The sequence below is a fragment of the Branchiostoma floridae genome, chromosome 11 (genome assembly GCF_000003815.2).
Source record: "Branchiostoma floridae strain S238N-H82 chromosome 11, Bfl_VNyyK, whole genome shotgun sequence".
NCBI lineage: Eukaryota > Metazoa > Chordata > Leptocardii > Amphioxiformes > Branchiostomatidae > Branchiostoma > Branchiostoma floridae.
The window spans coordinates 17,110,552-17,138,041 of NC_049989.1; the positions used below are offsets into that span (position 1 = coordinate 17,110,552).

The 27,490-nt window shown below is 39.5% G+C and overlaps 1 protein-coding gene across 1 annotated transcript; it reads right to left on the reverse strand.

Annotated features, from left to right (window-relative positions):
* Positions 1-4,848: 4,848 nt before the first annotated feature.
* On the reverse strand, positions 4,849-20,350 carry LOC118426704 (nose resistant to fluoxetine protein 6-like). Its single transcript, XM_035836236.1, has 16 exons — positions 20,019-20,350; positions 19,167-19,318; positions 18,571-18,655; positions 17,766-17,862; positions 17,065-17,161; positions 16,672-16,738; positions 15,695-15,868; positions 14,665-14,764; positions 14,127-14,213; positions 13,358-13,526; positions 12,571-12,650; positions 10,803-10,904; positions 10,262-10,391; positions 9,639-9,840; positions 8,902-9,044; positions 4,849-5,762 (listed from the first exon to the last, which is right to left on the reverse strand). The coding sequence occupies exons 1-16, from the start codon at positions 20,290-20,292 to the stop codon at positions 5,652-5,654; spliced, it is 2,070 nt and encodes a 689-aa protein (XP_035692129.1). The 5' UTR covers positions 20,293-20,350; the 3' UTR covers positions 4,849-5,651.
* Positions 20,351-27,490: the final 7,140 nt, after the last annotated feature.

Sequence of the window (27,490 nt, forward strand, 5' to 3'; positions counted from 1 at the left end):
AACTTGTGAGATAGATCTATCCTTATGTTAGAACCTAGACTCTGCTTCCATAGAACACTCAAAGGTAGATAGAAGTGTGATTTATACTATACATGTAGTATTACAGACACTTAGCATCTATTAAAAACAAACCCAAGTCCTGTAATAGAGAAAAACCTCGCTAGAGGGCAGTCCTGCACTGCAATTTGCAAACAAAGATGGCGGAATCCGCAGAACTTTTCTCCCAAGGGGAGACGCATGAATTAGCGCAGGCGCTATGATTTGAGAAACCGTTATGATTAAAAGAAGTTTCCCTACGACCTAAATACCAGTCACAAATCGAGTGTGATTTCATTTAAGGCCAGACCAATATTCAAGTTTTGAATAATAATTGATACAAAAAAACCAGACCCACGCTTACGCCCACGCCCTAAAATGTGAGTTTGGGTAAAAGCGGCTCTAGTTTTGATAAACTTAGGTAGCACAATTTTTCAGGGACTACACTAGCTTGCATGCTTAATCGTTGTCTTAATAGCAAAGTAGCATACAGGGCAGCAATCAGAAAGAAAGAACATACTTGTTTCCTAAAGGTCCTGGGATGAAATTCTTTGATATGCCACCGACACTCTGTCCTTAAGGGAAAGGCACTTCACATGAATGTACTCTCACTCACTCACTCACTCACTCACTCACTCACTCACTCACTCACTCACTCACTCACTCACTCACTCACCCACCCACTCACTCACTCACTCACTCACTCACTCACTCACGGCCCGTAACCTCAGTGGTCGTAGGGGCTTCTCGACATCCAGTAGCAGTGATCCGTGCCCATCTTGCTCTGTCCTCTGCCCCTCTGATGTACTCACATTACTCAAATGAAAACTAGTACTTACGCTTAGGGCTATCATTCGGATAGGACATTAAGTGGATGTCTCTTGTTCTAGGAGAGCAACACCTCGTGAATGTTGATTAAATTAAAGAACCCACCGCAACTATCGAAAGGTATGGGTACTTCCGGCGTCAGTGGATCAAAACATACAGCCAAATGACCGCACATGAGGCAATTACTGTCGTATTTGTGGTCACCTGTGTTAGCGCCGAATGACCGCCGCTACGGACCCTTGCGATTCAGCCCTGACTGTGAGAAGAGTTGTCGGCCCACCCAAAAGTAAAAGAAACAATAAAAATGTGTTCAATGGACAACATTCGATCTTTGAAAGGAACTTGATAGACTTTCATTGTATTCTTTCTTCATAACATGACATCAATTTAACATTATATTTAAGTCCTTGGCATCTGTTTTTCTGTTTTGTTTCAAAAGTAATTGTCTGTTTGTGATGGTTTAATCTTTGTTATGTAGATAGGTTGTCTAGTGATTAATTTCATCAAACGCTAACTATGTAAAGAATGAGCTCTGGAAAACATTGTTTTACCTAGGAAGCGTCTACAGTGTTCCGCAGACATCCGATATAGTTTTAGCTCGTGCTATTTTCATAAGAGCCACAGTCCTAAAAAAGTACCAAGTCAACGATCCTCTGTGACTGTATTTATTACGATTTATCGTATATCAGTGACTACATAGCAAGTCACTTATATAGAGCACTTTAGAAGGTTTACAATTTCTTCTTTTTCTAATGTTTACATATCAGAGTAAATGAATAACAACGGCATGAACAATCAAGAAGTGTGTTCGTGAAGTCAACAACAACGTTTTCAAGGCATTAGATACAAGCCCAATGGGTAAATTGAACGTTACATAGTATTGCTGTTAAAAATAACACAATCAAAGCTTAAGAATCACAGTGGTTTGTTTTACAACCGTTGCACAGCGGTGGTACTGGTAGTGTCGGTAGGTAAATGTTGTATGTCTGCAGCACATTGCTAGTGCAGAATGTACCCAAACTTTAGCGGAAGAAGAATATATTGAAAGCTGTCAAATCGCTGAACAGTCGCAAGTATTGAATTGTCTATTTTCGAGCCAAAATATCGCAATATTCTGCAACATAAAAGTACTACAATTCATCACATGCATAATATAATCATTAAAGACACAATGAATAAATAAATAAATATGTACATGAAATGTGTATTAGGTATCCATATCATAATTAATCTCAAATCAATCAATTTAAAGAAAAAATGTTATTTTAGATACAATAGTTAACGCTATGACTTAGAGTCAGAGACAGGTGAATCCATTAGAAAGTACACCACATTGCTGAAATTGATCTTGAGTTTTCTTGGAAAAAGGAAGGAAGAAAATCTACAACGTTACGTGCCCGCACAGTACATTATTGTATGTCCGTGGTTTCTAGATTCTACATGTTTGTCGCCCGTTTGGGCGGTATTGGCGTACAGGTTTTTAGAGTCCGCCTAAATACTGGAATCATCGGAATACACCGAAATACACAAGAAGGTAGGTGGCCATTTGGAACCAACCGAAATACACTGTGCCGTAGTGATGACGGTAAACATTGCAACTTGCTATCTTCTAGGTAAAAAGCTGTGTACATATTTCCCTGGAAAGAGGAAATCATAAAAAATACCACGATGGCGTTCCAGGCCTGGGGCTGTGTTTTATCAGTGCTAGTGCAGGTTACAGTGTTTTTTATCGGGATTGAAAAGGAGACACAACAAGAGGTGAAATTTGCGTAAAATCAGAGAGTATTTTGACTATTTTGTATTTAGGCGAAATGGTATTTTGAGCCAAACGTGGCGCAAATATTGAGAGCAACAGCGACGACGACGACCGGAGGCAAGACGAAAAGCGCCGGGTGAAGGCTCGGGGGTGGACGTGGAGAACCTTCGCTGGGAGTAACCGTTGGTACAAATGTCGTGGAACCTCCCGGTGTGGATGTCATTTCTGGAGCTAGAGTAATATCATAGAAGGACCTGGCTATTAACATTTCAAGCTAGAATATAACATCACATTGAAATGGGGTAGTGAGAGAGAGAGAGAGAGCGAGCGAGAGAGAGAGAGCGAGCGAGAGAGAGAGAGCGAGCGAGAGAGAGAGAGAGAGAGAGAGAGAGAGATACAGGACACACACAGAGAGAGAGTGTGTTTGTGTGTGTGTGTGTGTGTGTGAAGGAGAGACATAAAGACAGAAATAGACAACAGGTTGTCAGGCAGAGCGAGTCAAAAGCATAATTATATCGTCGTGTCACAAGACAATATGTCATAGCTTCATGAGATAATCAACAGAAAATGATAGAACGCACTGCCATCTACATTGTAAAGTAAACCGTCACTCAACGACCACTTACCTGGAGGAGACGTCTCGTTTATTTCTTCTGGCTGGAATGTCAGACTCGTCAATTCTTCTGCAGCTTGTGTCGAGATCGGGACGGTTGTAACAAAGGACATGGTCGAGGTCTGAGGGGGCTCACATATCTTAAGGAGTTCTTCCAGTCCATTCTTAAATTTGTATTCGAAGGTTGTAACAAAGGACATGGTCTCACAAAGGATATTTGATACCTTCCTCTCTTCTGGTCCTACTGAACACACGCTGCATTCATTTCCATTGCAGTAAGAGCTATTTTGACAACACATCGAGTTCTTATCACAATCAATTTCAAACAGCCAAGATATGCTACAATCACAATGTACAGGGTTTAGTGCCAGTAGAAGTCGGATAGGGTATTTTGTACGCAGAGAGGCCTCGGGGAATCGCGTCATGTTGTTTGCTCGAAGATCCAGTATCTGGAGATATGTAATGGTGTCCAATATACCTGCTGGCTCGACCAGTGTTAACCGATTAAAGGCCAGATCTAGTTTTACCAAACGTGGTAGGTTAGGGAAGGATGCCCACGGAAACACTCTAAGTTTATTGTTGGACAGCTCAAGATATTCCAGGTAAGACAGATTTGGAAAGGGTGTGATGAATCGTATATTGTTTTCACTCACCGAAAGTCTACGTAGATTTGTTGGAACACTATTCTCACTTGTCTCGATAGATGCTAGATTGTTGCTGTCGAGAACCATTTCGTGGAGGTGGGAAACATTTCTCAATGAAAGCCACGGGAACGTCATGAGCAGATTTTGCCTGAGAAGCACTTTAGATAACTTCGGCATGTAGGGAAAATTCGGAAAAGATCGAAGTAGATTGCCGCTTAGATGCAACTCCTCCAATATTTCAGGCCTAGAATAAGCAAATGTTAAGCTGTCGGTTTGATTTCGACATAACATCACTGGACCGGTGGAAACCAAACACGAATGATTTAAACCTGCAGCACTGTATCGCGCGAAGCTATACGGAAACCACACAAGAAGTAACAACGCTTTGAGCTGTAAAGCTATCATCTTGGCGGCATTGTTCCGATGTCAAAGTAGTCGAAACGTTAAAACGCGCCTTTACTGTAGCACTATGGACTTCTTTTTCCAACAGTTGTTTTCGATCATGAACCAAAGAAGCACCGCACTAGTTCGCAGCTGGAGACCAACTCGGCGATACAAGGATTTCACGGCTGCTGTGACGGTCACAAAACCAAGTAAGAGGAGTCGTAGAAAATTTTGTTCATTTAAAGTACCAACACCCAGACCAATCAACATTGAACCACGTAAACTGTATGTTAACAATCTCCCCCTCTTTCGATTACGACAAGAACGTAGGCTGATTACCCTTTGTGCTTCGTGAAAGACAAACTGACTACCCCCTCCCCCCCTTCTGACTGCCCCCGAACTTTCGACGTATTAACCCTTTTAGTATGTTCACGTGAAATGCATGTTTACCATTTTACGCTATGCTATATAAAGTTTTGGTGGTGCAAAATTAAAAGGCATAAGAAACTAATGACATCTATATATATATAGAGAGAGAAAGAAAGAGATAGATAGATCATATAGAGAAGAACTTTATTGCACGACAATTGTACATGATACAATTTATGGCAAAAGCTATAAAAAGTAAAGTACAGAATACAGGTATAGGATAAAGCTTAACAGCCTAGTGAACATAAAAATAAGGGAATACATAATTCTTTAATATAGTATTGCAATAATGTAGGCATTGATACATATGACTGGTCTAATATATGACTGGTTCACTTTCTACTGCAGCTAGGTGTCGCTACTTACACTGCAGTCCTATATTCAGATACCACTAGAATGTAAGTTAATGTAAGGTAAGCTTGCATAATTACTAGCTGTCGGTGCTACTATCTACAAAATAAATGTACACAATCACTATAGCTTAATCAAGTTTCTCTTTCCACCGTCTCAAAAAAAGTCGAACCCAATAAACTTTTAATTCTTTCTGACAAACATGCTCTACTGTTATTGCTGCAAAACTGTAACTGGTACTTCACTATCTGTATTTCACATTCATGTTTCATTCAATTAGCCATCGAGGAAGACTTTGTAATAAACATTGCTTATACGCGAATAACTGTTGTCACATGACGCTTGTTTCATCTGTCTAATGCTAGTTCACCTGTATCCCTGGGGTAACCTAATATCTACGTCCTTTCCAAAACATATGGTACATGTATTTACGTACACAAAGTCGGCGGAGGTTCAATGTTTTAAATCATTTTCAATATATTAAAAATATTGCAATCAGAAACCGCTGTCTGCTGACTTAACATCCCTAAATAATGTAAACAACGGATATAGGTGACCTCGCGGATAAAGGCGACCTAACGCTATTAAGACGTGACAGGGGTATTTTATCTCATTTGTTGAAGAATATCTTCAGTAGCTCCATTGTCGGACTCTCCACAGTTATGTACATCAGAAAGGCCAGGTCGTATGACAGCACCAAGTTTCCCACGAAGAAATAGACCTGATAAAATAGAATAAGAGAACTTAGAAATCAGATTCAGATTCAGATTCAGCTTTATTCCTGGATGACTTGGCATGTATATACACATGAAATACGTCATCAGTCACAGAATCAACTTTAAAACATTAATACATTTACAACATTTAAAATTAGACAGCAATCGGATTAAGAAAATATACATGACAGAACCAACATTCTTTACCGATCATCTAGCACTTTCGTACAGCAATCGTACAGAGCGGGGTGCAAATGACATCTCATGTCGCTTCGTTTTACTTCTAGATGCCCTGTATCGGGCTTCCCGACGAAGACTGTACGAACTGTCCTGAGGTGAAGTAAAGAACTCCCTCAGCGGAGAGCTACTGTCCCGCAGTATGTCTTGTAGAGTCTTCAGCGTCGCTGCGTCCCGTCTGTCTGATAGTGAGGGCAGAGAGTCAGATGGGATACCAATGATTCTAAGACAGCGCCTCTGCATGGCTTCTAGCTTGTCTGACAGGTGTTTCGGCAGTCCTCCCCACACCGGACTGGCATACTCCAGTAAGGGGCGTAGGAATGTTAGGTAAATCTGGAGCAAGACATCAGTAGGGAGACCAGCCTTCTTTGCTGCTGCAAGGTAATACACACGTGGACGGGACTTCGTCAACATGAAATGAACGTGTTCATCCCAGGTAAGGTTGGCAGTGATGTGTACTCCAAGTAGTTTGAAAGACGTAGTCCTCTGAATCACATGTCCGGATATTGTCGGATGAGGAGGGACAGGAATGTTTACCTCCTTCCTTGCGCTGATAACCATGTCCATTGTCTTTTTCCCGTTTACCTTGAGAGAGTAGTCCTCCCCCCATTCAACAATGGAGTCAAGTGCCTTCTGCGTTTGACCAGGAAGTGACGCCATTAGCATTTCAGAGGTTGTCAGATCGTCCGCATACTTGACAGGAACAATGGGCCTTGGCAACCTTGCATCCAAGGTATTTATACAGATGACGAAAAGTGTTGGTGATAGAATACCACCCTGTGGAACACCCGCGAGGACGTCGTGGGACTTAGATACACAGGGACCCCACTTTACCTTCTGTGTACGTCCTTCCAGATAGCTGCTGATGCTCATCCATAAGGACCGCCTGATACCCATGTCAGCAAGGCACATGAGCAGTTGACTATGACTGATGGTATCAAATGCACGGGAAAAATCAACGAACACAGCATGAACGTCCAACTTCGGGTTACTGTTTAACGCTTCGTGCCACGTTTGGAGGATGTGTATCAACGCAGTAACCGTAGATCTTCTTGACAGGAAGCCATGTTGAGACGGTGCAAGGCTACTGGTAGTGTAGCTGGTAGTGTAGTTCTGTCTGATACTTAAATGAAATCATGTCACTAAATCTTTCATTTAACATTTATATGTGGCTGCATTCTGGCGCAAGAATCATTTTCTCAAATATGTTGCAAAATGACAATAAAAATTGAAAGAAAAACACATCAAGCAGTTCTTAATATTCCATCCCAGTTGTAAATTTAGAACGTTATAAAGATTATAGAAATATGTTATTTTCTGGAGCGTTCAAAGAGGCATAACAATATATGGTCAGTATCATAAAAATAACCAATTGTGACAATATGGTAACCAGCAACCTCCTATGCAAGTTTTTATGGAAGTTTTGTGAATCTAAAACTTTTTTTTATTAATCCAATTAATGATAACATCTTGTTCTTTTGTATGCTGATTTGTACATGGATGCCAAGGCTAACAATATGTATGTAAAGTGTAACAACGATTCAACCCCTCGGCTGCTAGTGTTAGACACTTAGAGTTTGTCTTTATGAAACCATTATGAAACCATTCAACACCTTCTAGAGAACAATAAAAAGTAGGTAATGTTCTGTCTGATACTTAAATGAAAATTGCTAATACCTATTAACCCTATTCAGACCGGGCTTTTTTGGTCATCCTGGACCGGGGGGGGGGGGCTTTTGAGGCCCTCCACTTCTAAGTCCTATAACTCTAAAACGACGTGCCGTAGGGCCACTAAATTTTCAGGACATGATTTTGACATAACATCTAACAAGTATGTGACGTTTGACGTTACGTTGACGTAAGATGACGTAATTATGACGTCATCAATTTGATTACATTGGCCAAACCCATGAAAAATGGGTATTCTCAGAAAACTTCAAGTTATGCTGCAAAAATGTAACAACAAGTGCAGAATAATAATGTTCATTACGACTTGTGTTGCCAATAGCAACATCAATGACGTCAATATGACGTCATAACATGGCGTAATGCCCATCTAAGATACGAGTTGGGCTCCGCCATATTATAACCACCACCTTGAATTTTTAAAAATACTTTTTTTGCAACAAATAATCACAAAGGGCAATGGAAATAGACTAAATTCATTCATTTAGATGTTTTTTGATGAAAAAATACCATATAGTTACAAATTTTAAGGGAAAATTTGCTTTTTATTCTTGATCTGGCCATTCGGTCCGCCATCTTGGATTTTGGGCTGATGACGTCATCAAATTAGCATAATTTATGCATATATAATTATGAAAGATATGCTGAATAATATAAGATTTTATTTATGTAACAAAATCGCAGTAATATAGCAAATAAATGTGAAAAATACATAGTTAGAACCAAAAATAGTGATTTTTGGCAAAACTGCCTGTCAACAAACGGTTGCCATGGCAACAAGAAAAAATGAAAAATTTGTCAAACTTCGTTAAATTGTTCCCAACAATATTTTGGGAAAACTCACCAAATTTGGTGGCTCTAGCGTAAGCCGTTCTGGCGTTATAGGACATCGAAGTTAGCGCGGGCCTCAAAAGCCCCCCCCCCCGGTCTGAATAGGGTTAAATGTAGAACGATAACATGTAAGCGGGAAGTCAAGCAAGGAAACATTACAGCTTTGTACAATAACAATAGTATTGTGACAAATAAGTATATCAAGAATTACCGAATTCACTGTCAAATAAGCGGTTCATACTTTCAAAATATATCCAATTTATCTTTGATTACATAAATACCCTCTAGTCTCAGATTTCCTTACGAAGAAGAAAAAATATCAAAATTTAACATTTTACGAAGGAAACGCAATTTCTTCTGCAATAAAGTGATACAGTCATCAATGCATACCATGTTCAATGTAGAGATGTGTACAGGAGTCTCTGCGGTGAGATGGACCACGTCTATCAGTGTGGGGTGTATCATGTAGACACAGTACGTCAAACGACTCAACGGTATCCAAAACTTCCAGGACAAGATGGAGTTTAGCACCCCTGTGGACAACAAGTGTTCCCATTGGTGATTGGTGAACACTGTACCAAACCTATTGTGAGCCTGATATTTGATCAGGAATACGAAACTAGAGGTTGAGTTTTTGTCCCTTGGTGCTTGATCTTGGTACTGCAGCAGAACTTTTGGTTTTGTGTCATTTGTCCTGGAAGTGCCAGAATCTTGATAGTTTAGTGACAAATAGCTTTTGATATGGGACAGGGGAAACTGTTTAGGTTTGGCCCCCTAGCAGCTTTCCCTCGAACTGCAGGGCGTTATTTTCGTGGGACACAGACTAAGACACGACTAGTCTCCTTGTATTATAACAACTAGACCATATACCGCGTTCAGGACGAAGGATTAAACAAACTGGAAGTTCTGCTGCGGTATCAAGATGACATTACGATCCCTCTGGAGGTTCTCAAGTTACGCTGGCTATGAATATATGAAAGCCCAAACACGCACAAAGATAGACGCACACGCAACAATAAAATATAGAATATCAGTGTTTAACGGAAGCTAAGAGATCAAAATATCCCAATGATATTGTTAAAAAAATTCATCTTTAGTTGTTGGGTAAAGTTTCTTCTATTTAGTACCTCCATATCCGTGGTGACAGGCGACAACCATCCAACCCATGACCATCGCCCAGACGGTGTGCTGTGCTGCCAAACAGAGAACCTCTTCTGAACGTGAGAGAACGTCCCCACCGTAAACGCCGTACAGTCTGTACACAACAGCAAGGGCGCACACAACAACCACGGCGCACCATTCATAAGAAACAAGGGTGCGAGATGACTTCTGAAAACAAATATGGAGGCTTAAATCCTTAAAGCTTGTGTCCTTGTAGGTGACAACAATTGACCGAAACGGCATGAATGAAGTGGTTAAAGGTTCCAACTGCGCATGCGAAGCAAAATGAATCGTGGGCAATTAAATGCGGTGAATTCCTCTGAAATACAATAATAGAACGTCTAGCTAGGCAAGAACTGTTCACATATTAGGAGCCTTCACCTTTGACATGTTACCCACAATCCATGCGCATGAACAGTCGGAACCATGTACCCAAATGCCATCGGTCTATTCACTTACTTTACGCCATATAATAGTTACTCTAGCAACTTCAAAGTCATATATAGTTGTTTCGATACCTATTGTGCCTTATTACTTACATGTCTGACAAGACTTCCTGGTAGTAAAAAAAAGAAGTTAATAAACAAACCTTGTTTCTAGCAGGAGTCCGGATTGGGTTTCTAAGGAGCCAACCCACAGTCATGCCGATGAGGTAGGGGGCGATCCGACAGTACGGCTTGATGTAGTATTCTGTGAAGCAGCTGCTGGTTAGATCAGGTCTGTGTGTGCAAAACAAATTAAAACGCACAGTATGAAAACAAGTATTCAACTATGTACAATTATCTAAAGTGAGAAATTTCAGTGGCGTTGGACGTTCTTTTTCACACGAGTTCTAGCATCGGTACTAAATTTTACCTCAAATCGGATAAAGATTCAAACCCTGGACCGTTCGATTTACCTTTGGACACGCTTGCAGTCGGGAATCCTAACCCCGTGATCAACACTGTATTTTATGCTAGTATGCTACAAAAGGAGCCAGTAAAACTAAAAAGGAACATTTTTGCGAAATGCAGAATGTTTTTCGTGTAGCATTTTGTCAAAAAGAAGAAGAGGAAGAAACGATAATACTAAGAAGACAACTCCAGCAAAAACTATATTTCCCAATCAGGAAAAAGATAACTAAGACTTACGTAGACCCAGCTTTAATGTTATATTTTGCCGCCACAACAGCTACAGCAGTGTAGTTTGCAATGAGCAGCAGGACCTTCAGGGTAATGCCTACGTACCAGCGCCTTTGGGTATAGAGGAAATCATTTAGGCTTCAGTTAAGGTGGGCCAACATTCCACGTACACTAAACATTGAGTAAACCTAACATACATTTGTGTAGCCATTGACTTTATAATAAGAATATTTTAAAATAAAACGTATAATAGAAAATAAAAATAAAACTAGAGTTCGGCGACCTCAGACCTCCATCAATATTTAGAGCTTTTGTTAATTTCATACAAAAGATTTAACATTAACATAATTTATGCATGGTGTTGTTAATCATTGAATAACGTACAGTGCACATGTCACAAGTAAAATTCCCAAATTCAGATCATTAATCATTAAGTTGTTTTGCAATTTTTGAATAAATTATGCAAATAAGTTCCTCATTTGCATATTTCATATCTGCATATGTTACAATTAACAAATGTTACATTTATCGAAGTCCAGTTATTGCAAAGGAATATACAATTTCCTCATTGATTATGCAAATTAAGTCCTCATTTGCATAAAATGCATATCATTATAAGCATCTTTGCCCAAGCTACCCGCATACCTAAAATGCAGGCAATCCGTCCTTCTTTTCTGCATTTATCCTCTTTTGAGTGCCTTGACAAAAACGCCCCTGCAATTCCACAATTAAATGTTAGGGGACTGAAACTTGCCCCACTAAAAGCTATCTACCACCCAAATGCCTCGACCATATCGCGTCCGGGACAAGAGATACATCGAAAAAACTGTTATGATAGAATATTCTCATTAATTATGCAAATGTGTTCCTAATTTGCATAATAAGTATCTTATCTTGTACAACATTGTCTAAGTTACCTACATACCAAAAATCATGCAAATCCGTTGTTCCCTTCTTGAGTTATCCTCGTCAGAGGTTTTTTGACAAAAATGCCCCTGTTATCCCAAAACTAGACGCTAGGGGTCCCAGACTTATGTCTTTTTTCCTGAGCACAAGAGCTATCTAATACTCAAAAATCGTGACCATAGCATGTTTAGAACACCGAGATAGCAAACCCGGAAGTTGCGCTGCAGTATCAAGGAAAGCCGCTAGGGGAGCCAAAATCTAACCGTTTCTAGCTTTCATCAAACACTGCCAACACACTAAGTATGAAACCAATTCCCCCTTCCATTCTTGAGTTATCTTGTTTACACACAGATGCACAGACAAACACAGGATAAAATATAACCTCCATGACATTTCATGGAGGTAAATACAAAAGCATGGAAAACGCTTTGGCCGTTAACGCTAGTTCACCTTTATCTGCTGGGTAACCTATATCCGCTGCTTTACAGAACAGCGCATTTAGTGATATCCAGTCGACGGATGGTGGTTTCAAATCGTGATATTTTCAAAATATACAGTGCTGCCGTCAGTTACAACTCACATTTCGTCAGCATTATAGCACGTATTACCCTGCTTTTTAAAACAACGAATATAGGTTACCCCGGATAAAGGTGGACTATTGTTAGATGTATTGAGAAATCTGTCATATTTTAGATCGTAGCGCGCGATCGGTGTTTTTTTTTCGCCATATTGGAGTGCTGCAACTTTCTATTTTCTGTTATGGGTTACAAGTCAATGCACTAAGTCAATATCGTATTGTGTAATGCTGTTAATCCACCGCCCCAACAAAAAATTAGACCGTCTTCATGTACATAAACATGTTCATAACAACCTGTACAAGACGTAGACGATGGGTACTCCGATGATGAAGAATTGCATGTCGTTTGCGATGTACCATGTCCTCGGAATGCACTGATAATGAGAACAATATTTGAAGTGTGAAAAATAAAGAGTGTTTTATATTAAAACTAGCATATGTTCTCCAAATATATTCTTCAAACTGAGAATAAATAGGAAGAGAGCATACAAGGTGGGTAAATACGCTATTTACTTCTATAGCCATTTTTCGTGAAATATTTGTTAAAAAGAAGTCACCTGCACCTGGGCTTTCAAACTATTCGTCAAGAAAGCCGGGAGCGTCATAAAATTTCTGCAACTTCTTATCTACTGATCTAATGTTCTATCTGCATAACGCGATGCCAGAGAGGTAAATTTCTCATACATTCGCAAAAAATGGACTTTGACAGTCAAATGTTTTTTTTTTATCATAACAGAACGTTGGTACAGAAATAATTCAATCAATACAAATAAACTACAAGTTATTTTTATTATTACAAATTTTGCAAAGATTTACTGTTAGCTTCTAGCGTCCTTTTGGGAATAATTTTGGGACGCCAGGGGTCCCATATTTGAAGAAAAAGAATCACAACACCGGCACACACACACAAAAAAAACACCACACTAGTCAAGAAGAGTAGTTACAAATCCCTGTTCGAGACGTCTCATACCTGCAGGTTTTAGCTTGGTAACAGAAATCAGATCTGATACGGCTTGACGAGTTATTCACCCGTCATACTTAATAAACAAACCAGCTAACAAACAAATAAACAAAAATAAACCTGGTCGTCAGCGTAAACAACGTTGTTGATATACAGCAGGTTTTTCCACCAATTTGTGGCTGAACATCCCACATATGCCTGGTAGTCCTCTGGGAACACCGGGCCCGTGAAGAGTTGAGGAACCATCCATGCGGTTATCATCATTACAAACAATACTACAGGTGTCAATCTGTGGAGGGAAGGCTAGATAAGGTCCAGATAGAACAAGAAAGTCAATATTTTCCAGAAAATGCGGGATGATTCCCTCCGAGTGACTAAGCTTTTTGTCATCAATATCTCGCACACAATTTTATACCATTAGGATTCGCCCGTGCGGCGTCGCCAAAATAAAAGAAAAAAAAATAATTTAGTTAAATCCATACCATAGTTTTAAATAAAACACATTTCTATCAGGAGTGAAAACTGTTATTTAAGAAGCTGTCTGGGTGTGCTGCAAGAGCAGGGTATTGAAGACTAGGAAGAAGCAGACATTTGCCTGCATTCTCTCTTGTGTACTAGCTCCTCCTAGCAGTCATGAAAGAAGCACCACGACCGAAGGAGAGGATGGGGAATAAAATAGAAAACACTAGCAAAACATCTCATACACGCACACAAACACACGTGCGCACGCACGCACACACACACACACACACACACACACACACACACACACACACACACACACACACACACACACACACACACACACACACAAACATCCACTCATACATACGCACACATAAATAAAAGCCAAAAACCCCCATTTGTCAAGAAACTACGGAAAACGCACCTAAAGTAACGGTAGACATATAACATCAGGTAATTAACGGACGTCTTGTTCATTTGCTGCAGAAGGAGGTACGCCATAAGCAGCCCACTGTAAAAATGATTATATAGAATCACTATATTGATCACTATAATGATACAATAAAGGTTAACAAAAAGGATGCGACAATATATTTTCTACATACCCTTTAAGTTCATGTTAATGTTTTAAAGATGTAGAACGGAAATGATGTTGTGAAACACATTAAATGGCACATGAAACAGAGATACATGGCAAAATATATCAAAACCAGATTCAGATTTGGTTAGAAAACAAATCTAGCAAAAACAAAAATCAATTACAAGCTCTTTAACATTTATTATTACAAATTAGAGAAAGTTGACGTCAAACAGGTTTTCATGCCAGGAAATGAGATTATATTTAATACAAATCTTCTTAATCCATATGGGATGGCATACGTATAGAAATTCATTTATATAAAAGATAGTTAGTGATCAGTAATGCTAGATCTCAGCGTTATAAAAGACAGTCCTGCCCATACCTCAGGAAGAAGAAAGTGTCCACTGGTATCACTAAAAAAGCTCCGGTGATGGCTCGAACGGTTATGGATTCGATAAAATCCTTAAAATTCAGTTGGTTATCTAGTGAAAAGAAAAAAATGTTGCCGGCAAACCATTTCATAAACATTTCAGTATCATTTGAAGGCAAGCAAACCGTCTTACCACCCCTTTCTCTTTTCTATCTTTCTCTCTTTTAGGAATGATTTATTTATTAGGATTCTCCATTTGGAGGGTATGGCGAAACAGGTGTTAATAACACCTTTTCAAAGCCGCCATACACACATGTGCACATGTTCGCACATGTCTACACGCGGCGGGGTTACACCGCCCCTTACGGGGTGATATACCCTTTCGCTGGCTGATACGGTATGGAGGTTCGCCAGGCCTCCAACCGGGTGATTTGAAGTGAATCACCAACTCCAGACAGAAGGGTTTGATCCATCTCACACCGCACCATCGCACGTGTGGGGGTTCTTTAACGTGAATGGGGTGTGACTCTCCCCATACACGGGACCTCCATTTAACGTCCTATCCGAGGGACGGCCCTAGCCAAAAATGATTTTGCAAACGGTCTGACGTATCTTATACCAGCAATCATCAACTGAAATTAACTGAACACATTTCGTCCGTGACGAAAGACATGATAAAGAGCAGGTTTTTGATAAGAAAATATTGATTTTCCTCACAAAGGGTAGAGGATGCTACTTGAAACGTCCGACCAATTCCAAAATCATACACAGTTGATTCAGTAACTGCTTTGGGCTTATCTGGATGTCTAACCTTCATCGACGTATTAATATCATTATTCTTTTGCCAAAGTTCATTTAGATATGAAAAAAAAATTGCGACCCTCTTTTCACTAGGTCTTTGGTAAACGCTGTAGACTTATCCAACTAATAATGATCAGGGGAAATGTATACAATAATTTTATCATAATTATAATCCTTAACATACGTATAATCTATAGCATAATATGTCTGCCAATGTATGAAGGGAAGTATGAAAACTCACCCGCGGTTGGTCCAAAGATCACTATAATGTAGGTGTGCCCGAAGATGATGAGGCTCATACTGATAACGCGGATACCATGCAGACATGGGATACTGTCGAGCGGCTGTTCGGTGCTGAGGAGCTTTGCTACGTTTTTCCGCAAGGAGAAAGGCAGCAACAGGCGTGCAGCTACTCCTTCGAGCCGATAGATACAACAAGATTAGACCCGTTTTGAAAGGAAGATTCATCTATGCTAGTACAGTCCAATGTTGGTAAGTTTGAACTTTGTTCCAAACAATCACAAACTTTTTGTCAATCTCGTAGACCTTCATCAGATGGCTGATTCCCTACGCTGACCATCCGGAAGTCGGAAGTGTGATGGCGCAAGGAGTGAATCAAAAGTTGGGAGATTTACTGATTGGCATTAACATCAGAGCTCAGCAACCACCACTTTGATTTGTTCCTGACGTCAACGCACTACTGATTTTCAAAGGTGAGCGTAGCGAAATCAGACATAAGATAAAGGTCGTGGTGATCGACTGAAAAGTCATGGTTATTGTCTTTCTGTTGGAACAAGGCACAGTCTTAACAATTATAGACATATTTCCTATCGTTAAGCATCCCATTGTCGCTGGACAATATTATTCGTTGTACACATGGCTTCCGTATTGTTTATTAATGCTGGTGAATCCCAGAATTGGTAATATGACAATAACGTTTAGGATCGCAGTGTTAGCAGCGACACCTAGCGGAAAGAAAGCGAGTATTGTTGTGAGGAAGGTTACAGACGGTAAACAAAACTTTGGCTGTGATCGTGTCTTTGTTGGGAATAAAGGACCATGTTATCATATAAACATATCAATTCAAAACGTTTTGTCTTTTTAAATATCGGGGAAACGTTAGCCGTTACGACCGTTACGCTGTAGTTTTTCAGTTAGTATATTAGAGGTACCAAAACGTTCAATTTTTACTGTGGCAAAATTGAATGAATGTCTTACCTTGTCGCTTGTTAGATGACATAGCTGAATTCCCGATGTTCTCACCATTATCCTTTTCTTCAAAGCCCTATTTTTAATACAATTTAGTAAGGATAAGGAATAAAATAGAGAGAAAAATAGTAAAAAGAAAATACAACCTCAAAAGACTAATCGACAACATTTAAATGATCCTAAATGCAATACTCTTAACAGCTGATGATTCCATAAAAGAAATCAGAAAACAAAATCATAAGAATCACTATAAACAAGGTCGATTTGTAAGCACAATAATAAGCGATGCCTGTTGTCAACATTTTGAAAGAATCAATAAGTGGAATTGTTCATCATTCTCACTTCAAAACCAGTAGACTACAAAATGATATAACGCTGTCGTATAGAATATCAGATCAGCACCTTTTTGCTACTGATGGTGGTTTTCCTGGGTCGGTCGATCATGAAGTCATACACTGTGCCAAGCACCAAAAGAGTACCAAGTGTTGCGCAGATAGAGCTGCGAAAAATAATGGACAGAACGATTTCACTCGCGTTAGATCTCCAAAAAGAAATACGTCTCTCAGTCATTATGAGTTTTAGCAACGGGAAAATACTTAAAAAGGCCTCCATATCTAGACATCCAAAAAAAAAAAATGCTAACTTTTTCTTAAGCTTTACATTTTACCTTACAGTAAAGGTACACAGATGTCTCTATTTAGGAGCTACAAACATAAGGCAACAGATTGTATATTGTACCACAGTAATCCATGTATGGGAAACAATTCACAGTCATTAGCAACGAACATGAATTCTAACGGAAGCTGAAAAGATTTTCCTGCCGCTTTTATCCACTAGGCCGAAACATCTGCTCGGAGAATAGTTAGACAGAGGTCCCATGTTTGGGAACATACAGCCACATGTCGAGTACGGAAAAGAACCCACCACACTTATGGACAGAGTAGTAGTCAATCTGCATTTGGCACTCTGATGTGTTATGCCATGAAGCGGTTTACGGGTATACAATACAAACAAACAAACAAACAGTGTGATACTATTCTTGATATAAATATAAGATGTGAAGCGCAGAAGAGGTAAGGAACGATATAGATTAAGGTTTTTACATCGAAGCCATTGTTCCAGCATTGACGGGCCGGGTAGTCACGGATCGCGCCGTCACTTGTACAGCTCCTTGCCTCACAAAACCTTCCAAAGCTGTACCTACCGGAGAGGTATATTGGAATTGTTAAGGTGTGGTTTTGATATTAATGTTCATTGATAACGACGATTTATCATTAATTGCCTTTATTGTACATTCATTAATTGATTAATGACAGTTCACTCTGCCTATCTGTTTAGTATTGATAACTTATAGGTAAAGGCAAACACGTTAAATACACAGCGCAGGGCTCGCCGCTATTGCATTTTCTTGCAGAGCTGCGTGGCCAAAGGGCTAGAAAGTGGAGATGGGCGCCACTATATAAACCATTTAAATTTGGAAGGACACGCTTTGACTAAACTTTTCAACTGGCAAATCGGTAATCTCAAGGCATAAGACAGTATCATAAGCTGGGGAAAGAGTTTAGCTGACAGCAGTAGATTGGACACCCAATATCTGCTTAGAGATTAGCAGCTACTTTTTTTTTATTGGACTGATAGTTCATGTTAATCTCCAAACATATCTTGCGTGGCATAAGACAGTATTATAAGCTGGGGAAGGAGTTTAGCCGGCACAGGAGTAAATTGGCCACGGAAACTCCTCTGCCAGCTAAACTCCATCCCCAGCTTATGAAACTGTCTTCTGCCACGCAAGATCTGCTTGGAGACTTAGTTTATGTTTCTTTGATAGTACAAGGTGTTAAAGTCTAGCAGTAACATTTTTCTGGCAGGACATGCTACAGAGTATGTCAGATGGTTCATATTACTAACTTCCCTCGAGCTGTTGAATGACGTCATCTTTACTACACGAGCTTGGAACACACACGCCGAACTTCAGTGTGATACCCGGAGTCGTCTGTGGAGGCAACGCACACACAGAGAGATACTTTTAAAGTAAAAGAAAAGGAAATGTTCAACTGAAATACTGGTAGAAACAAAGTTTGGAGGAAAGAAGCATAATACTGCGGGCTCATATGCGCGAGTCTCAAGGAAATAGGACTCGGGTCGAGCGGGTACAGGCTTCATTCCTGGCTCGATAACATTGTGTCCATACTATCAGGGAAACACCTTAACATGACTTTCCCCACTCCATCAAGGTGTAGAGCGGGTACCTGACTTCGGTTAGGGAATGAAAAGGCAAAGAAAGGAGATAGTTTGGGCGCAGCGTCTAATACCATGAAATGCACTGCGCCAATGGACTCAAACGGCTATGAGACTTCTTTTACAATGCCAAACGTGATTTTTCTTCTTTTACTCACCACATGGACAGATTTTCTGTGAGAACGCAAAACAAGATTAACAAGAAAAACGTTTTATGCAGTGTACCTTTCTAAAGCAAGAGGAATACTATAATTTCAGTAACTCACTTGGGCGGATGTCAGGGTAGCGACGTAGTACTTCCCATTGAAGGTGATATCGTGTTGTTCTCCGATTACTTTGTTGCACTCTGAGTATCTTCCGAGCCAGTTGTAGTTCCCGCTCAGAATACCACTTGGGGGTTTGCCAAAGGCATCCAGCACTGAAGGCAGCGAAGAAAAGGAAATGCTTTATCACCTGCAACAACTTTAACAACAGGAAGGTAACCATTTACCACTGTGGAATTATGGCACGTTCACATTATTATGCAAATTTCACACCACGTAGTGCCCTGTAACATGTCATCCACCATGAATGATGTTTCTAACGTGTACAAATTGTAAAGTGATATCTCAAAAACAGATTTTCATCATCAATAATGCAAATTACGTCATGATGTGCTTAATCCGTATGTTATTGTATAAATATCTTTTTAAATTCCCCTATGACAAATGTCATGGAAATTCGTCAATCTTTTACTTATTTCATATACGCACTCACATACCTTAGCTTAAAAGCCAAGCAGCTCCTTAGCAAACTACTAGGGACCCCAACCTACAACACTACTTCCTGGCATCAAAGGGCTATCTGCCACCAAAATATCAATAGCATACCTTATCCAGCGAAAATGGGACATTGCATTGTCAAAGTCGACCTTGACTTAAAACTTCTTAACCTCTATCAACATACCAAATGCCATTAAATTCCATCTCAAGGTTCTATAGTTATGCTGATCACAGATATTTGGAAACATGCATGCACGCACTCACTCAAACAAACAAACACAATCACCAATTTTCATGGAGGTAATAAATGTTGAAGGTCTTGCTAAGAAATCGCAGACACATAGATACTTCACTTACTGATTAGAGCGTATGTCTTTCCATTACGAAGGTCTTGCCAGTACTTAGATATATCATTGCGACAATGTTCACTGATATTTCTCCTGGACATGGGAGGAAGTTCCGTATCATCCAAGTTTCCGTCCGTGAAGTTGGACAGAACATCCAGGCCCGACTGCAGGGCAGCCCTCACTAGTTTTGTCGTCAGCTGCCTTGGGTCTGAAGACGCGGACTTTGTAGCATTTCCCAAGCCGAGGACCACCAAAAGTAGACAAGTGCGGAACAGACTCTTCATTATCTTAAAAGAAACACACAAAAATATTATGACGCCTCGTGGTTATTATGTTTCGCCCGAAGGGATCGTATTGTTTTTGCTGGCGCGATCCTCTTCTTTCTTCTTCTTCTGTCAGAAACCAATCAGAACTAAGAACAACGGTATAACAGCATAACAGCAAATATGAATGAAATGATAGCTGTACAGCAAATGTGACTAATTACAGTTTGTAATCGCAAAACGACCCCCCCGACCAGCCACCCCCCTCCCCCCCGGCCAAGGGACCGGTAAGTGGTGACAGCAAAACCTGGATTGGTGTTTTTTTTACCTGCACTCGACTCGCCTTGGGAGCATAATGGTATATTATCGTGTGCGAGTAACTCGGCACAAAAAACATGCGGAAAACATGCATCATTTTTGCCACAACTACATATTTCACATATCACATATTCCAATGGAAAACCAAGGGTGAGTCCTAAAATCCAGAAGAGTGATATTAATTTCCAGAAGTAAAAAAAAAATGCTCTACTTCAGATAATAAAATTATGTACCCATTAGTCCCACGTGCATTTCAAGTCATTTATCATTCTACTAAATTTTCCTATTTTACTTCAACATAAAATTAAGTACTCTCTGCCTATGGCTAAACACAATGTGCCTGACATTATGCCTGACAAAAGATAGGCTACAAAACCAGTTTCAGTGACGTCACCACAATAAGGAACTTGAATCCATTGATACATAATCTATTGGAAAATGACTTACAATTCTGGACTTTAGTACATCTTTTATGTGTACATTTTCCCATTGTGAGCTCGGCGATTCTGTTAAAGCCAAAATTTCGTAGTGTTTATCGCTATTCAAGCATATTGTTACAGTCATTTGACGATAAAATAAAACCTACTTATTTTCCCACGGAGTCCCCAGACAAACTGTTTATAAAACTTCTGTTTCTTTTTTCATCGTAAGACCTTTGGACCTTCGTGGGAAAACAGTCGAATATTTTATTTAGTTATGTGGACAAAACCTTATCAAAATACCAAAGTACAAGGCAATAGCATAGCTTCTATTAGCTAAGGCCTTTCTAGGGAAATGGGTTGAAAATTTCGAAAAAGATTGGAAAATTCATCAGAAGATTCATTGCTTGGGTAGTTAAACATTTCACAACCGGTCAGTGAACTTCTGTAGTAGCCAAGCTCCCCTAGCAAGCAGACTCTCTATATTGATAACAGCGTAGATAGACTAGTAGAGACAAGCAAATTAAAGCGGTTGAATACACAAGTCTGTATATTTTCTGTGACATGGATGCTTTCTAAAACCGAAGACTGGTAACGTATAGTCTTTTGGAACAAGGTAAGGTTTTGAATATTAATTTTAACATCAGAACAGTAGCAGTAAATCTGTCTTGAATACTTTACATACTGGCGACATCTAATGATAAAAATTGAAATAAAGAATAAAATACGTACAAAAGGGCTGATTTTGTGCCTGGCAAGATTGCTTGCTGGAACAGGAATGATGTCATCAAAGTCACGAGAAACGGATTATGACGTGTGGTTCTATGATTGGTCCTTACATGATACTTTTAGTGCCATATATGGATTACGCATGCGTAGCTGCAGGTGAACACCAAAAAATAAATACCAATGAGTATAAAGTGCATAACGGATTGATTTGAGCAAAAGAATCCCAGGGTCGTGTTTCTTCTTTTTGTGCATCGCTACTCTAGGTCAATTAACGTTTTCTATTTAAATCCACCCATCTCACGAGGCTTTGATAATACTAACAACCCGTTGTACACGCTGACATATCTATTCGTAATTTGAACCAAGTACTCAAAAGCATATATGTATATGCTTTTGTGCTCAAATACAAGGGGGTAAATGTAACGTTACTTTATAACCATTGCTAGAAGGTTATGTTTCGGTAGCAATTGTGTATATGTGTGTGTGTGTGTGTGTGTGTGCGTGTGTGTGTGTGTGTGTGTGTGTGTTTGTGTTTATGTTTGTCTGTGGCGAAACCTTCACAAACATTACACTAACATTTATCCAGTGTCTGTAAGGTAATTAATTGTATTGGGACTTATTTCTGACTCTTGTCATAAACACACACAGCACGAAAACAACTATTTAAGCAAAGTTTCAGAGATACGTATATAGCCCTTAAAGGCGGTGAAATATTTCAGAAGATTTTAAAATCTATTAAAGGCATCGGAAACATACATCTGGCCTTTGCGTAAGATTTCAGCGTTTGTAAATGTAACTTAATCTGTAGTGTTTCTTTACGTGGATTTTACATCTATTTTAGTATGCCGAAAAGACAACTTATATGTCTTAAAAAGTTATAAAAAATAATCCGTATTACTGTTTTACCACTGTGGTTATATTTTCTGTCAAAACTCACAAATACCGTTTCTCTAGATCTGTTACAAAATACATGTTTACCAAACTTACCTCGGCTATGTCAAATATGATAAGCCTTTGTCTGGTGTTTGATAAAGCATTGCGTCATCTGTTTTAAAACAGTGGCAAGATTTACAGTCAAAACTGACAAAGGCGTTTTCCGGTACAAAATGTTATGTTAATACCTCAGCAAAGTCAAATACAATACTCGCAAGGTTTAATTCGAACAGGGAAGACCTCTTATGTTTGGCTAATATGCGCTCCCTTACGTTATATGAAATGTTGCGTTTTTCTGTTGAATATACGCCATGTATAATTCATTTCGAACCGTCGTGTACGCAAGGAAGACCTCCCCCCCGTTAGCTTATATGCTGCCAAGACGTATATAAAATGTTGCGTATTTCTGTAAAACACACGATATGTTTAATCTTTGAATCCACGCAGTTTAAGCGAACAAGGTGAGACCTCCCCCGTTTAGCTTATATGTTGCCAGAACGTATTTGAAATTTTGCGTATTTCTGTCGAACATACGACATGTTTAATCTTTAAATCCGCGCAGTTTAAGCGAACTAGGGGAGACCTCCCCCGTTTAGCTTATATGTTGCCAAAACGTATATAAAATGTTGCGTATTTCTGTTGAACATACGACATGTTTAATCTTTAAATCCGCGCAGTTTAAGCGAACTAGGGGAGACCTCCCCCATTTAGCTTATATGTTGCCAAAACGTATATGAAATGTTGCGTATTTCTGTTGAACATACGACATGTTTAATCTTTGAATACACGCAGTTAAAGACTTTCAGCGAACTAGGGGAGACCTCCACCGTTTAGCTTATATGTTGCCAAGACGTATATGAAATGTTGCATATTTCTGTCAAACATACGACATGTTTAATCTTTCAATTGAATCCGCCCACTTTTAAGCGAACTAGGGGAGACCTTCACCGTTTAGCTTATATGTTGCCAAGACGTATATGAAATGTTGCGTATTTCTGTCAAACATACGACATGTTTAATCTTTCAATTGAATCCGCCCACTTTTAAGCGAACTAGGGGAGACCTCCACCGTTTAGCTTATATGTTGCCAAGACGTATATGAAATGTTGCGTATTTCTGTCGAACATACGACATGTTTAATCTTTAAATCCGCGCAGTTTAAGCGAACTAGGGGAGGACTCCCCCGTTTAGCTTATATGTTGCCAAAACGTACATGAAATGTTGCGTATTTCTGTTGAACATACGACATGTTTAATCTTTGAATCCGCGCAGTTTAAGCGAACTAGGGGAGACCTCCCCCGTTTAGCTTATATGTTGCCAAAACGTATATGAAATGTTGCGTATTTCTGTTGAACATACGACATGTTTAATCTTTGAATCTTCGCAGTTTAAGACTTTCAGCGAACTAGGGGAGACCCCCACCGTTTAGCTTATATGTTGCCAAGACGTATCTGGAATGTTGCGTATTTCTGTCAAACATACGACATGTTTAATCTTTCAATTGAATCCGCGCACTTTTAAGCGAACTAGGGGATACCTCCTCCGTTTAGCTTATATGTTGCCCAAACGTATATGAAATTTTGCGTATTTCTATTGAACATACGACATGTTTAATCTTTGAATCCGCGCAGTTTAAGAGAACTAGGGGAGACCACCCCCGTTTAGCTTATATGTTGCCAAAACGTATATGAAATGTTGCGTATTTCTGTTGAACGTACGACATGTTTAATCTTTGAATCCGCGCACTTTTAAGCGAACACGGGGAGACCTCCCCCATTTAGCTTATATGTTGCCAAGACGTATATGAAATGTTACGTATTTCTGTTGAACATACGACATGTTTAATCTTTGAATCCGCGTAGTTTAAGCGAACGGGGGGCACCACCCCCGTTTTATTTATTGGCTTATACAGTCTCAAAGACAAAGGTTTTATGAAATGTTGCCTTTTTCTGCTGAACATACGGCATGTTTGAAGTGCAGTTTATGCGAAAAGGAGGAGACCCTTCACTTTTTAATTAATATACCGCATATATGTTCTGAACTTCCAGGGTCTAACTCAGGCCGCCTGGTTTTTTGTGGCAAGTTGAGCCGAGAGCTAAGCGCCGGTAGAAATCCCTACTACTACACTATTGATATCTCCGCGACTCAACCTCTGCTTGAAGAATACGGATGTAGTAGACATAGCGTTTTGTGTAGTGAGTGGTGTTTTCTCTATGTTTTTCTTACTATTAAACGGCGAGCATTTCTACAAGTAAATGTACGAATGATGTTTACTTCTTTATCTGCAAGCAAGCGTCAAGAAAGAACAGTTTGGGGACACAGGCAGTGTCTTCCCGTGTTGCTCGTGTTTGTTTTGATTATTGTGATATGCGTGGGCAGGCTAGATGTAAATTTATTCAGCGTTAATTCGTACGCGTATGCGCCATGGGGCGCGCCTCCGTCTGTGGCCGGCATACTATATATACACAGCGGCTGTGTCATGTGATAGGATGTATCCAATGGCAGAAAAGAGTGGGGGTTCAAATTTACCGGCACGGAGCGGTTATTTTCCAGGCGTTCATTTGAAGAGAAGTATTGAAGAACGTTTGGACCTGTTCTAATCCGCAAGTTGTGGCCGTTACCGCCTAGGACCCCCGTTGACGGAATTTGAAGCAAAGAGAGGAGGTGGCTATCATTCTGTACAAGTTGATGTTGTTGGAAATCGACACAGAATGGGAAATCACGACCATTGTACCATTCGGATTAATAGAAGCCGAGACTGCAAGCTGAACATGTTTCGCGTCCAAATAATTCAAGAGCCCAAGACCATCCAACAACACGAGTCATATCGGCCACTACTCTCTATCTTACCGGATTCTTATTCCTGTGGTGGCCAGATAGAACTGTGTGCTCTTCTTAACTTACGCCGAGACGCTTCGTCCGACACTGGAAATGTTACTGTGGACTTGGATGCTGCACGGAATTGCACAACCGTTGTGATTGCTTTAACTGCCGACTACATCAGAATAATAGGCCACAAATACCTAGTAGGCTGTAGTTTTTTTTTACTTTTCCATGTAATATTTTCTCGTGATTCAATAAAATGTCAAAGTGTCATCCATTGCATTTTCTTGCTTTGAAATGTGCTTATGATTATTCTGCCAAAAATTGCACTTATCCACACCTTATAATCAACCTAATGCATACGTATATGAGACGTACAGAGGGAACTTTAAACATGTCTTAAGGGTGTTTTAGTGCGTATATATGACAACTTTTAGCTGCTAAAACGAAAAATATAGACTCTTACTGCACACGTATATAAGACGTAAAGAGGCTTTAGATCAAATAAACGTGAAGTTTAAACATGTCTTAAGGGCGTTTTTATAAGTATTTATGGCGAATTTAAGCTGCTGAAAAGGCACATAAACACACGTTATAATCCACTTAATGCACACGAATATGAGATGTAAAAAGGCTTAAGATCAGACGAACGTGAAGTTTAAAGATGTCTTAAGGGCGTTTTAATAAGTGATTATGGCAACTTTAAGCTGCTGAAAAGGCACATAAACACACGTTATAATCCACTTAATGCACACGTATATAAGACGTAAAGAGGCTTTAGATCAGATAAACGTGAAGTTTAAACATGTCTTAAGGGCGTTTTAATAAGTATTTATGGCAACTTTAAGCTGCTGAAAAGGCACATAAACACACGTTATAATCCTCTTAATGCACACGTATACAAGACGTAAAGAGGCTTTAGATCAAATAAACGTGAAGTTTAAACATGTTTTAAGGGCGTTTTAATAAGTATTTATGGCAACTTTAAGCTGCTGAAAATGCACATAAACATACGTTAAAATCCACTTAATGCACACGTATATAAGACGTAAAGAGGCTTTGGATCAAATATACGTGAAGTTTAAACATGTCTTAAGGGCGTTTTAATAAGTATTTATGGCAACTTTAAGCTGCTGAAAAGGCACCTAAACACACGTTATAATCCTCTTAATGCACACGTATATAAGACGTAAAGAGGCTTTAGATCAAATAAACGTGAACTTTAAACAAGTTTTAAGGGGGTTTTAATAATCATTTACGACATCTTTAAGCTGCTGAAAGACAACTGGAAAACCGGAAAATAAGGACTAACACGGACCTACGGAAAGACCACTTAAAGGCAATATTTACGTATTCGTATAAGGTCTGTAAAGAAGGAAAATACGTCAACATTACGCATGGTTTCAGCACGCTTAAATACCTTTTTTCGTGCCGTGACATAGTCCGATTGACATACAAGCTCATCATGGCATCCAAATTATATTACAGTTTTGGTTGCAGTTTTCACACGTTGAGGCTGGCCGGCAAGTTCGGTGAGAAATGACAATAAATTTGAGCCTCGAAGCTTTGACCTACACTGTAACGTTACATTGTATAATATCATCTCTAACCACAGTTCGAAAGTTGATATGTATGTATCAATCAAACGCGTCCGTCACCTGCGCCACCTAGCGTTTTCAATTATTCAACCATACTAGACCCTTGACCAATGCGTTACTTCCCAACCAGCAGATAACACAGCAGTGAAATCCTACGATTGAAAACTTTGCCAGTACGAATGACAAGCGTATCAATAAAATGAAATTTTATTCTCACCTAGTACGAATGAACCGAAATGTCATCATGAACAAGAGTTCAGAGACCTCATATATCAATGAAATAATCTGATTATGTAAATAATTTCCACATTCACATAATCTATGCTTGGTTATGTAGACATTTGGATAATTTGCACTTGATTGTGTACATCTCTGTCTAAGCTACCTACAAACCAAATA

What these genes read in the sequence shown, in the direction of transcription:
- LOC118426704 (XM_035836236.1), bottom strand. Translation starts at nt 20,292, where the DNA reads ATGAAGAGTCTGTTCCGCACTTGTCTACTTTTGGTGGTCCTCGGCTTG. An exon ending in CATTCAACAGCTCGAGGGAA is followed by an intron (nt 17,863 to 18,570) that starts GTTAGTAATATG and finishes CCTCTCCGGTAG; the next exon opens with GTACAGCTTTGGAAGGTTTT. An exon ending in GACACTTTCTTCTTCCTGAG is followed by an intron (nt 14,214 to 14,664) that starts GTATGGGCAGGA and finishes TCATTTTTACAG; the next exon opens with TGGGCTGCTTATGGCGTACC.